This window comes from Bactrocera oleae, chromosome 5, assembly GCF_042242935.1.
Source record: "Bactrocera oleae isolate idBacOlea1 chromosome 5, idBacOlea1, whole genome shotgun sequence".
NCBI classification, from domain to species: Eukaryota; Metazoa; Arthropoda; class Insecta; order Diptera; family Tephritidae; genus Bactrocera; species Bactrocera oleae.
Genome location: NC_091539.1, coordinates 24,609,335 through 24,623,628, shown reverse-complemented (window position 1 = coordinate 24,623,628; position 14,294 = coordinate 24,609,335). Strand labels below are relative to the sequence as shown.

The 14,294-nt window shown below is 41.8% G+C and overlaps 1 protein-coding gene across 2 annotated transcripts in view; it reads right to left on the bottom strand.

Moving 5' to 3' along the window:
* Window positions 1–14,008, bottom strand: part of Dbp80 (putative ATP-dependent RNA helicase Dbp80) — a 37,592-nt gene extending 23,584 nt beyond the window's left edge. The window contains exons 1-2 of one of the 2 annotated variants that reach the window (XM_014240393.3): window positions 13,853–14,008; window positions 13,733–13,800 (exon numbers count right to left, since the gene is read on the bottom strand). In XM_014240393.3, the coding sequence (XP_014095868.2) occupies window positions 13,733–13,800; window positions 13,853–13,900 (116 nt within the window). In that variant the 5' untranslated portion in view covers window positions 13,901–14,008. The remainder of the gene's footprint in view (window positions 1–13,732; window positions 13,801–13,852) is intronic. The other variant, XM_070110590.1, reaches the window with a different exon arrangement.
* Window positions 14,009–14,294: the final 286 nt, after the last annotated feature.

The following is a 14,294-nucleotide window of genomic DNA, read 5'->3' as shown; positions in this document are numbered from 1 at the left end:
TATTATAACGGTTACGTTAAAAAGACGTACTCATCTTTGTTTATCTTCGACATCCTTTTAATCTTTTAAAAGAAGATTAGTCATTTCGACGTATCGGTATATTTTCAGTGGTATAAAATAGCGTTATCATTCTAAGGTTAACGTTACAAATGTATGTACATATTTGTATGTCACAGATGTAAACAAATGTACTAAATATTACATATATGTTGACAATAAAAAAAGTACATACTGTGGCAAACATGAATGCCAGAACAAAATAGAATAGAGGATAAATTGCTAAAATCAACTTCACAGCGAAATTTGTAGTTGCTAGAATGTTCGAGTGGCGAAGTTTTGTTAACAATCTACTATATAAGGTTTGCCGGATTGTGCAGCAGGGACAGTTCTAATTTGAGTGCTGCTTAGTAAAGAGCTATAAGCAATAAGTTGTAATGAGTAATAAATGTAAAGTTTTTTGAATTAGCAATAAAGCTAAGTGTATAGCCATTAAATTGGGACTTTTATTTGACAATACAGTGATCAAACTCAAGAGTGAGTTACAAGGTAGACGACTTATCGAGAAATCCGTTACAATTGGTGTTAGAAGAGGGAATGTCAACTAAATGCTCAATGAGATAAATAGAAGATTTGAAAATGTCCAAGTTTAACGACCTGTAGTTTTCACAATTAAAAAAGGAGCTGGAGAAATACAGAACAGGAAGCATATCTTCAAAATCGAGTTAGAAAATCGTCGCCAGAAAGCCAATGAGTTTCTGCATGATTTTCTACAGAGATTGAGAGGCTCATTAAGCTTATGCACATAAGTCCATAGAGTTCATCGAGAGTCGGCTCTTCGTTAATTGAATACGAGATAACGCTACATGCTTTGCTGCGTATAGTATGTCCAAATTTGACATTTGCGGAAACTATTTTGTATGCTCTGAAACAGGAAACTGCATCTTTGCTTAGCAATCGAACATTTAAAGCTCATCAAGTGAAATAGAAGATCACACTTGGGTACTACTAGAGAAAGTTGAAAAAAGATGCAGAAAGTTCTGGAAAAATCTACAGAAACGCGTAGGAAAAATTATAGTGTGGTTAATTGCATCAACTGAGGAAAAAGTGGTCAAATCCAATCAATCGTTAGACTACAGCGAGCACAAGTAAGCAGGAATACGAGTAAAACGTTTTTGGAGGTGTATATCACATTCGGTTATTCGATCTGATCTAGTTAATAAAGTAATGCCATTATCTGGGGTTAAGTCGGAGAAGATACTCAAGTTCTCGGAAAAGTAATGTGAGTGATCGTAATTGGAAAAAGTCAGCCGTGGAACACAATTTTATAGTGGCAGATATCGTCGACCAGTAAATCAAGGAATAAAAATTTACATGGAGAACAGGATTATGACCTATACAAATATTGAAGTGCCACTTATATTCGGTTATGATAACAAGTACAAGGTTAGACGCGTGATAATAACAGAGAGCCAGCAGATTCCACCAAAATCAGAAGCAATTATTTGGGCAGAAGTATTGTAGATGGAGACTATGGAACAAACAAGTTGTGGGTTGTTGAAGCCACAGAAAAATCTACACCAAACTTACTTATAGGCAAAACCCTGGCTATGACAAGACATGATAAACGTGTTCTAGTAAGAGTAAGTAATGAGTGCAAGTCACCAATCAAACTTTCCAGAGAATCTATATTAGGGCAGTGTCAAGAGATTGATAATTAGCAAAATATAACTTGAGGAAGATTAAATGGACGAAAACGACATATCGAGCGAAATTAACGCTCATACTAATTACTCATACATATTTGATAAACACGATTGCGAACCAGGAAGAACTAATGTTGTGAAACATTTTATTAACACAGGTGATGCAAGACCAATTCGCCAGGCTCCTCGAAGCGTTCCACCAACAAAAAGTAAAGTTGTAAGCCAGAACATACGTGAAATGAGCGAAAGCAGCGTTATCGAACCATCAGCAAGTCAATGAAGTTCACCTGGAGTACTTGTGAAAAAGAAAGATGGGAACATGAGATTTTGTGTTGTCTACAGAAGCTTGAACGATGTAACGAAGAAAAACAGTTATCCATTAACTAGAATCGATGACACTCTGGACCCGTTATCAGGCACAAAATGTTTCTCAACACTTGGTTTGAAAAGTTGTTGTTGGCAAGTGGAGGTAAACAATGAAGACACAAAAAAACAGACTTAGACAGATTAACACTGGAATACTTGTTTAGTATACCTCGACGATATCATCGTATTGGGTAAAAGCTTCGACCAACATCTATCTACATACTATACAATTATGTTGTTGTTGTTGTAACGGTTATCTAATCCCCGCTTGGGTGGTAAAGTTCAGTTTAGTTGTCGTCAAAGTCATCTAACGGGAGGCCCAGGAAACGAGCTGTTTGTTGTTGTTGTAACGGGTATCTAGTCCCCGCTTGGATGATAAGTGATAGTTTGGTTGTCGTCGAAGTCATCTAACGGGCCTACAGGCTGTTTCGACGGAGTCGACGGAGTCCGTTCCCACGACAGTCGGGTCTACGTAACCGGAACGGACCCGGATTTATTCCGGCCAAGGACTGTCAACTCGGCAGAATTCTGTCGCTACAACAACAACAACGGAGTCGGGCCATAGGGAAAAGGGTGTTAGATGAGTTGGGTTTGTTGGGCGTGCAAAGACGTGGTTAGTATCATGCGGAGCCTCATTGCACGCAGGACATATGTTTGGAATGTCGGGGTCTATTCTGGATAAGTAGGAGTTTAACCTGCTACAATATCCTGAACGAAGTTGCGCGAGAGTCACTCTGCTTTCGCGAGGCAACTCGAGGTCTTCGTCTGCTATGGGTGGTGGTTTGACTCCTAGTACGCCATTCACTGAGAGGGAGTCGATCAAGGTGTTAATGGCTCCACTGTGAATGGCGGTCAGTGCTTGTCTGTAGTTCGTTGCGCCTAAAGTCCGGTCGGCGTACTGTCTGATGTCGTCGACGTAATCAAGGAATGACCTCTTAATGTTCCTAGGAGGCGGTTCCGAATCAAGCAGACGACTGCAGGGATGATTTCTACTAAAACACCCCAGCAGAAACTGTTTGGAGAGGAGCTCGTTATGTTCTTTAACCGGAAGCATGAGGGCCTCACTGTTCAGGTGTTCTATTGGAGACATCAAGAGGCATCCCGTGATAGTCCGGAGTACAGTGTTCTGACATGTCTGAAGCTCCTTCGTCTGCGTTGCACTACATCCAGGCGACCATATTGGTGATGCATAGTTTAGGATCTGCCGGCCGATTGACTTGTATGTTGCCAACAACGTGTCTTTGTCTTTTCCCCAAGAGCTGCCGGCAAGCGATTTGAGGATTTTGTTGCGGCTCTGTACTTTGGCAGTTATCGCGGTCGTGTAAGGAGTGAAGGAGCACAGACTGTCCAATGTTACGCCTAAAATTTTAGGGTTATTAACTGTCGGAATTTTTGTGCCATCGACTGAAATTTTCAGGTCGTCTGTATTCCTTCGTCCAATTTGTAAAGATGCTCCTTGCAGAGAAGAAGCGAGAAAGATCGGAGAGGTAGCTGTTTACTTTTGAGCACATGCCATCGATTCCATTGCCCGACGTAAATATCGTACAGTCATCAGCGTACGAGGTCACTGAAATTCCTGCTGGTGGCTGGGGAAGTTTCGATATATAGAAATTAAACAGTAGTGGGGAGGGGACACCTCTCTGCGGAGCCCCCTGTTTAATTCTTTTAAGTTTGGAGTTTCGGCCTCGAAACAGTACGGATGAATGCCGACCGCTCAGGTAGTTCCTGGAGTGAGCGTTGATTGTTCTAGGTCCTCAAGTAGCGTTCTGTGATTGACTGTGTCAAAAGCTTTTGACAGGTCCAATGCTACGAGCATCGTCCTCTCGCAGGGTGGCTTCTGGTTTAGGCCATGAATTATCTGGGCGTTTATGACGCTAAGTGCTGTGGTGGTGCTGTGCACCTTTAGGAAGCCATGCTGATAGTCTGCTAGACTCAGGTGGTGAGTGAATGTCGGGATTAGCAAGGCCTTAAGTGTTTTCAATACTGGGGAAATTAATTATCGGGCGATAGGACTCCCCTTTGTTGGCGGGTTTCCCAGGTTTCAGTTCTCTTCCGATTCTCCACACATCGGGTATTTGAAGAGTGGACATCGACAGGCTGAGGACCTTGGTGAGGTTGCTTACTCCCGTCGTTCTTAGATATTTTAGCATCAGCATGCTTATTCCGTCAGGGCCAATGGATTTAGACGATTTGGCCTTTTTGATGACACTCTAAACCTCCCCATCGGAGAAAATAAGTGGTGCGCAGACTTTTGGCATTTTGCGCAGCCGTCGGGTAACACATCGTTTGGCCTTGTCGTCCGAAGGGTGCAGTGTAAACTGCCGGCTAACATAGCTCGCGCATTTCTTTGGGTCCAAGGAGGCATAGCCATCGAATTAAATTTCAACACGGTCGTCAAATCTCCTCGGACTAGGCAAGGCCTTGACAGTAGTCCAAAGCATACTTACACCGGTGGAGGGATTGCAGGACTACAGGTGCTCTATCCATTTTGTCCGCTTATGTTGCTTTACCATTTGCCGAATCTCCAAATTGAGATCCTTTATTCGGGGATCACAGGGATCGGCATGACGTAAGGTGTCGCGCTCGTTTGCTAATACAGCTGCTTCGGCAGGGAAATTAGGGCGGAGTTCCGCGATTCTTCCAGCCGGTATGAAGCGAGCAGTAGCAGCAGTGATCACCTTGTGGAATTGACGCTCGCCAACGATGACGTCCGTAGGAATGGGTAGTGCGTTGGATGTGCTCTCAGTTCTTCTATATAGTTAGCTTTGTTAAAGTTAATAAAGGTACGGTTGTCCACAGAAATAAAGTCGGGAGGTTACTCCATCGAGATAATTATGGGTAGATGGTCCGAGGCTAGAGTTAGCATAGGTCGCAGGTTATGCTATTTATCAGACCACCGCTAGCGATGGTAATATCGGACGAGCTATTACATGTGCCCATAATTCTGGTGAGGCTTCGTCATTCATTGTGTAGAAAGTCGAATCGTCAATCTGTTCCGCCAGCTCCATCCCCCTAAGATCGTTTGACAGGCAGGAGTGCCATAGATCGTGGTGCGCGTTAAGGTCACCTAGCACCAAACGGTTTTCACCACGAAGCAGCGTACCTACACATAGCCAATAAAGTCTGCGTTCACCCGACACATTTTTTTAAGTGAAGTAAAAACACAATGTAAATGGGTAATTCAGTTCAAATATTCTGCATGTATTTATTCTTTATATGCTTAAGTTCAAAATGCAAAAACAAAAATGTATATTCCTATTTTAATTTTTGAAGGAGGGAGGGAGTGGTGTACAGGTGAAGGTTGTTCCAGCTGCAGAACCTAAAGTGGCAGTTGGCGCACGCCGTTTTTGATTGTTCCGGGGGCAGACTCCTACAGCACGCGGCAACATACGACGCACTCCACTCACGTGTGGTGCGCAGGCCGGAACACGACGGAAAGTGACACCAGCCACAGCGAGTACAGGAATATATTTGACTGATGTGACGTTCCGACATAGGGCGGTTTCAATGGTTCTCGCAGGAAAATTGAGGGGTCATGGGGCCACATAACTTGTAGTTCACTCCCTATGGACCTTAAGGCCTGAGCAGTTCTTAAGATCGCTCAATCCATTTCTGCGAGCCGGGTTGGGCTCGGTGCCAGCACGGGTGAGAAGGATACGGAGCTGTTCCTATAACAGTCGGGTCTATGTAACCGGAACGGACCCGGATTTTTTCCGGCCAAGGACTGTGAACTCGGCACCATTCCTCAAAATTACAATACTTCAGGAATGTTTTCCGCCCCAACAACAACATTAAAAAGTTCTTCTATGAACGTGGCGTAATAAAGTTTTCTTCAAAATACTGTCGCTAAAACAACAACAGGATACGGAGCAACCCTGCTGTTAGGTGTAGCTCTAAAGACGACAATCTTAGATTGAAACTTACCGATCCAGAGAGGGTTAGATCGCCGAAATAAGACCTTGGCCAGATAAAATCCGGTAACAAAGAACCGGCTCTTGTCGGAATAGACTATTGACTATTCAATTTTCATAACAGTCGGTTGTATGTTACCTGAACTGATCTGGATTTTATCCGGCACAGCTATTATCTCGATGATCTAACCCTGTTTGGATCGGTAGTTAGTTAAGTTTGTCTTCCTTGGAGCATCAACTTGCAACAGGGTTGTTCTGTATCCTTCTGATCCGTGCAGGCAGGCTTCGGTCCAACGCGACAAATACGAATTTTACGATCGAAGAGATATTTGCATTCATGATCGCAAGCGAGATAATGGTGGACGCTTAGCATTCATATTGTATTACACTTTGTAATATCGTCTTAACGACGGCAGAGATCCTAGCTTAGAATGTCAGGGCATAGTTATCTGATCATGCGATGTCGAGCTCGACATATTTAAAATCACTCGAACATTAGAGCGCTGCTTCAAGATGAAAACTGTTTTGGCATTCTAGTCTGTTAAACGACCGTAAGAGGATCGAGCAGAATTATGAGCACATTTAACAGCTCGCCTGATATTACCATCGCTAGCGCTGGTCTCATAAATAGCATAATCTGACTGTGCTAACTCTCGCATCCAACCATCTATTCATGATCATCTTGATCGAGAAACCCCCATGCAAAGAGTCGTCGTCATAGCTATTACCACCTCTTTGCATACCCCATGAAACCAACTAATCTAACAGCCTATTCCCTACGGTCCAAACACACGTTGCCTGGGCCTTTCGTTTGCTGATTTAGACTACAATCAACTTACATCCTTGCCAACTAATCAGAAGCTGTATAACCGTTACAACAACATGATTCTTTGTATCCTTAACCTTTAATAATTTTTCGCTCATCTGAGTACCAACCGCGTCAGAACTCCAAGAAACACATGTCCAAGTTTTATTGAGATATTACAATTCCTACTCTATAAGAGAGTATAAAAATTATAAGTATTGGGTTGGCAACTAATTAATTGCGGATTTAACTCATAGATGGCTTTAGTTGAGTTTTTAGGTTTGCTGGCGTAGTCCAAAACACATTTTGTTATTTGATAGTTGGCATTTCAGCTGACAATCAGTAAAAAAAAAGTTTTTTGATCGGTTGCGTAGTTTCCGCTTGGCGTTCGTTGAAAAATGGAAGTTCAAAAGGAACATTTTCATCATATTTTGCTTTTTATTTTCGCAAAGGGAAAAACGCATCACAAGCTCACAAAAAGTTATGTGCTGTTTATGGCGACGAAGTCATAAAAGAATGGCAGTGTCAAAATTGGTTTGCCAAATTTCGTTCTGGTGATTTTTCACTCAAAGATGAAAAACGCTCTGGTCGTCCAGTTGAAATTGATGACGACCTAATCAAAGCAATAATCGATTCGTCACAGGGCAACACGTGAGATTGCAGAGAAGCTTCAGGTATCACATACATGCATTGAAAATCACTTAAAACAACTTGGCTATGTTCAAAAACTCGATACATGGAGGAACCCCACGCACTGAAAGAAATGCATTTAACGCAACGCATTAACAGCTGCGATTTGCTAAAGAAACGTAATGAAAATTATCCAATTTTGAAACGAATGATAACTGGCAAAGAAAAATGGGTTGTTTACAACAATATCGAGCGGAAAGATCGTGGAGCAGGCCAAGCTGGTATTTGTCAAAAGAAGGTTTTGTTATCAGTTTGGTGGGATTATAAAGGAATTGTCTACTTTGAACTCTTACCACCCAACCGAACGATCAATTCTGTTGTCTACATTGAACAACTAACGAAATTAAACAATGCAGTTGAAGAAAAGCGGCCTGAATTGATAAATCGAAAAAGGTGTTGTACTCCATCATGACAATGCAAGGCCACACACATCTTTGGTCACTCGCAACTTGCACCATCGGATTACTTTTTGTTTCGATCTTTACATAACTCCTTGAATGGTAAACATTTCAATAATGATGATGATGTCAAAATGTACCTGATTCAGTTTTTTGCTAATAAAAAAAAAGAAGTTTTATGAACGTGGGATTATGATGCTGCCTAAAAATTGGCAAAAGGTTATTGATCAAAATGGGCAATACATTACAGAACAAAGTTATTGAGTTCCATGAAAAAATTGTCTTTGATTAAAAAAAAAACCGCAATTACTTAGTTACCAACCAAATAGTCTTCATATTAGCTGGTGCTTGCACCCCTCACACTGGTTGTCAGAAATCGCATGCGTGCGACAACCAAGAGCTGCCACCTCCTAATCCAGGGTGTTATGCGACTCCCGTGCCCATTGGATTATTTGCAGCCAGGAGGTAAATTCGGCTGTAGTCTAACGGAATCTTCCCAACACCGGGCCGCATTGGGAAGTAACGGTGGCCTTACCGCGTCATGGGGCTCTGGCGCGGCGGTCTCTTTATTCTTTTACAAAAGCTGAACAAGATGAACAGCCAACCAACAACAAACACAACAACAACCAATGGAACTAGGCAAAAACAGCAGCGAACGAACTCGGACAAAGATAGCAACGGTGCAGGTAAGGGCGAATCAGGGACTAAACGCAAGTTCAGCTTCCTGGACGCCCTTTCGCCAGAGACCGAGCGTTGTTCGAGGAGCATGCTACCCTCCACTCAGGAGCTTCTGGAGGGGCTCACGGACCTAGCGGGGGGCATCGCGGAGGACGGTGAGAATGAGGATCAGTTCCTCATGGAGCCGATCCTGTAGTGGGGCCGCTCATGGAAGTCGCTCAGGTGAACCTTCACCACGCGACGTCGCCTCGGCGGTTATCGCGAGCAGGTTCACAACGGGGCAGGGGCCTCGAAATGGAGTCGAACAAGGTAATCTGGGATCTCTTTAGTGAGAGACCTAGAACCTGCATAGTAGTTAGGAACGATATTGATTTCTTTTACATTTCAGAGTTCCTAACACAGGACCTGGTCGTTGTTCAGTTGTACTTTCCGGGGGAGACTCCGACAGCACCCCCAGAGGCAGTCGGCAACCTGGTGGAGTATTGCAGAAGGAATAAGCAGCCCCTCATTATGGGATGTGACGCTAACGCCCACCACATCGAATGGTGCAGCACGGACTGCAACACACAGGGTGAGCCTCTCATTGAGTTTATAGCTAGTATGAATTTAAGTATTGCAAACGTGGGGTGCGAACCCACCTTTTTAACTAGTGTTAAAAGGGAGGATATTGGTGGCGAGACTGTCAGGGATATGCGGATGACATTGTTATCTTAGCTAGGGGAAAATTTGAAGACACACTCTGCGATATCGTTCAGAGGGGATTGGGAATGGCAAAGGGATGGTGTAGGGGGGTTGGCTTAAACATCAACCCCGCTAAAACTACAATCATTCCCTTCACCAGACGGAGGTCACTGCCGGGCCTCAGGAATATATCCCTGGACGGCAGAGTGGTTGAGATGTCCAGCACGGTCAAGTATCTGGGACTCACGCTGGATTCCACACTGCGATGGAATCAGCACGTGGACCAGACCCTAACCAAAGCTACAAAAGCACTCATAGTGTGCAACCGACTTGCTGGAAAATCCTGGGGGTGCTCCCCAAGGACTATCAGGTGGATGTACACCATGATTGTGAGACCGATTATCACGTATGGAGCAGTATCGTTGGGTTCGAAAGCATCGCAGACTTCGGTAGGACTTAAACTGTCGAAGCTGCAAAGACTTGCCTGCATCTGCGCGTCGGGAGCAATGCGAACGTGTCCAGCACTGGAGGTCATTCTAGAACTTTCACCGCTACACCTGGTAATCAAACAGACTGCCAAATGAACTCTGCTCCAAATGACAGCAGAGGGAGCTGGCAAAGGGAAGGTAATCTCATCCCAGCAGATGAAAGAGCTAAGTGAGGAAATACCACTAGCCCTTCTCCCAAGGGATAGCATTACCAAAGTAGTAAACTTCAGCAGGAAGTTCCAAATAACCCTTGGCAGCAAATCTGAGTGGAAGGACTCTTCACTAGACCTGCTGCTAAGGGGTTGCACCATCAAGTGGTACACCGACGGGTCGAAAGCGGAGAAGGGGATTGGTGCAGGGGTCGCTGGGCCAAGCCCCAAACTCTCCATTCCCATGGGAAGTTTCCCTAGCATTTTCCAAGCCGAGGTCTATGCTATAAGTCGGTGTGTAGGAATAAATCTCCAACGCAACTATCGCAATAAAAGTATCGGTATACTCAGCGATAGTCAGTCGGCACTAAGAGCGATCTCTGCCTATGAGGTCAGATCGCTCCTAGTGATGGAGTGTATAGAACGGCTGAACAACCTATCTGAGCACAACCGAGTGCACCTTATTTGGGTGCCTGGCCATAGGGGTATAGCTGGGAACGAACTAGCCGACGAGTTAGCTCGCTCTGCAGCCTCTACAAGAATGGTAGGGCCGGAACCATACTTAGCGGTTGGTCCACATACCATCAAAGAGCTCCTCCGCAGGAGGAAAGAGCAGGCAGGGAGATATATTGGCAACAACTCCAGGGCATGCACCATGCCAGACTGCTAATGGGGGGTTACGACCTCAAGCGGTTCAATGCCATAATTAATCTCCCAAGGAACAAATTCCGGCTACTGGTCGTGTTCTACACCGGACATTGCAGGCTCAACAAGCATTTATTTAACATGGGCTTGGTCTTCTCTGCAAACTGCCGGTTCTACGACATGGAGCCGGACACCCCAGAGCATCTGCTAATGAACTGCACAGCAGTCTGCAGACTCAAATTCAAGGCCCTGGGATCCATGTTTCCAAACAGGGATTGTATCGCTTCACTAGCACCCACCAGAATATTGGAGTTTATCAACATGCTGGGGCTTGATGAGTCGATATGACTTAGGGAAGGGCACAACAGACCATAGGTCGCCGTACATACCTCAAAATTAATCTATTTATCTATTCATATTAGCTAGGTTTAGGTATCCGCTACAACAGCATAAGCAAAGCTAGTCTGTAACAAGCGATGTATGTACCGACTAATTAACAAGTATAGGGTTTACAAATCCTTTTGGTGTTTGTTACGTTTGTGTTGACCACTATTTAATTTTATTGTTATCTATAGAATTTATGGACGTCGTGGCTTACTCTTTGTTATATTTTACAACCAATTCCTATTCTGGCTTTGGTTTTTGGTTCTTTTTTCGTGTTTTTTAAATGTTTTTTATATACCTTGCATTTAGCAATGAAATGCGGTTTGATCGGTTGAGCTAATATAAGTGCTTAATTTCTGAGTTCCCTAAACGTCACGATTCGAGGACAGAGAAGGTCCTCAGGATAAAAAAATGTAGTTTTCGAGATATTTGTATTTCAAATTCAAAAATCGTAAAAGTACTTCACGCTATTTCACTAAGTTTAACACACTGTGCACACCTTTTTCAATTTTGTTGAAAACTTTAATATACCATCCCACGATTTCTCGGTTAAAATGTGTATGGTTAGATAGAGGAGATTCTTTAGATGAAGAATATATATGTATAACTATAGCCGCCGGAAACTTATAGTTTTCGAGATATTCTCATTTTAAATTGAAAATTTTACAAATTTTTTCTTGCAATTTCTCGATTTATAGTTATTTTTTGGGAAAACTTTAGTATAACGTCCCACGCTTTCGGTGATAAAATGGGTATGGGCGGATAGAGGAGATCCTCCAGATCAAGAATATATATAGATATAGCCGCGGGAAACGTATAGTTTTCGGGATAATTGGGTTTAAAGTTCAAAATTTCAACTAATTAAAGTACGTATTTTTGCGATTTAAAATGAATTATACACTTATATTTTCCACTTTTATATCCACTAACACTTCACTAATTCGTTTGTACACATTTATTTTACATTATATAGTGCAAAAATAGTTTAATTCAATAATTGAATTATTGTTAAATTCTATTAATTCTGACAATAACAAAAGGGTTGCAAAATTTAAAATAACCAGTGTTACCTTATCGACATCTTTTGTAATTGAACTGAAAGAAATTAAAACAGATAATACCCCAAATATAGGAATCCAAAACCTAGAGAAATAAACTATTACAAAGCATTGATGTTAAGTATTATGTTATACCCTCTATGACAATATTACTTTTTTCTTGTAGAACTTCTTTTTGCGTTGGCGGCCTTCGGCCGCGCTTTAAAAAAAATAACCCTGGTCGGTCCAACACCGGGGTGTATCAAAATATTTTTCGCGCAGAACTACTTTTTGCGTTGGCGGCCTTCGGCCGCGCTTCAAAAAAATAACCCTGGTCGGCCCAACACCGGGGTGTATTAAAAATATTTTTCGCGCAGAACTTCTTTTTGCGTTGGAGGCCTTCGGCCGCGCTTTAAAAAAATAACCCTGGTCGGTCCAACACCGGGGTGTATCAAGGTTTTTTGCGCAGAACTCCTATTTGCGTTGGCGGCCTTCGGCCGCGCTTCAAAAAATAACCCTGGTCGATCCAACACCGGGGTGTACCAAAGTTTTTTCGCGCAGAAATTCTTTTTGCGTTGTTTCCTGTATCTAGGGTACAATCTCTGTTTATTTTATTTTTCTTCGTTTACAAAATATATTAGTATGGCAACACTGATGTTTGGACATTCACAACCATTTTGTTATTGTCAAAATTAATAAAATTGAACAATGATTTAAATATTGAAATAAAGCTATTTTTGCAGCATCTAATATAAAAAAAATTTCTAAAAACGAATTAGTCAAGTGTTAGTGGATATAAAAGTGCAAAATATATGTGTATAATTCATTTTAAATCGCAAAAATACGTACTTTAATTAGTTGAAATTTTGAACTTTAAACCCAATTATCTCGAAAACTATAGGTTTCCCGCGGCTATATCTATATATATTCTTGATCTGGAGGATCTCCTCTATCCGCCCATACCCATTTTATCCCCGAAGGCGTGGAACGTTATTCTAAAGCCGACCCATTTTTTCGGTGCAAATATTTTTTTATGTTGACATTGATATCATATCATATAATGTGATTGCTGCTGTTAAATTACATAGGTTGGTTTTTTGTAGATTGATAGAATGATTCCATTTTTACACGGAAATCTTACTAGACCTGTTCATGATGAACAAGTGACAGCTTAATCATCTATAGAACAAGTTAACACAAATCTTTGAACCTGCGAGTGTGTACCAAGTAATTTTGTAAATTTCCTTTTTTTTAAACCCATAAAAAAATAGAGAGCGTATTATACCTAGTCAATTTAGCATCTATGTATATGTTTCGAAATCTTTGAACTTGTAAAAACAAATATTTTAAAATCTATAAGTCTGAGTTGGCTATATATCCTTTATCCCAAAACGTTCCGCCTTAGCCCATACCCAAGTAGTCGGCATCATGGCTTCAGATTGACGGATCTTTCTAATTCGGCTCAGTTAACTGCTGATCATTTCTATACATAAATTATAAGTTCTCCTGAGATCTGGGTGTTACAAACTTCATGGAAAATTTAAAGTATGAAAATCCATTACTAGTTTTATGCTAACGGAACGTTTTCAACGTGATTGCGTTCGCTATTTTCAGAACAATTAATAGTTAGTTTTACAATTCATTACAAGTGGTTAAATTTTCTTATTGGCACGAAATCTTTGCTATCTATTTGGAAAATATATTACCAATTTTTGAGGCGACTTTTATGCACATTTCTTGCAATAAACGAGTTTATGTTTCTTGATATTTTACTAAAAAAAAATTAATTAGCCTTACCTGGGGACGTCAGCGTTTTCTACAAATTTGTCTTTGTCATCCTCCTTCCTTATTTCTAGACAATTCACCTAAGTCATACATATTTTTAAATATAGATTAAACAAAACGGGACAATCATACCAGTCTGGATATTTCTTGATCCTCCGCTTTCTGAGCCCAATCCGACATACTTAATATAATGAAACTTATTGTACCCCGAGATCAATCTTCCTCGAGCGACATCTAAACATTCAGTGATGTACTCATACTGACACCACTCATCGATTAACATATTGTGACGAACACGGATGATAGAACAAAATCGAATCGACGATAAATTGCCAGCAACTAGACAGCGAATTCGTAGTTGCCAGAATGTTCTAGTAGTAAAGTAGTTAGCGAATTCGTAGTGGCCAGAATGTTCTAGAAGCAATGTTTTGTTAAAGATTTACTATATAAGGGCTGCCGGATTGTGCAGCAAACACAGTTCTAGTTAGAGTGTTGTCGTGATAAGAGCAATTAAGCTATAAGCAAGAAGTTGTAAGATCGAATAACGAGCAATAAGTGTTAAGTTGTTGGAATT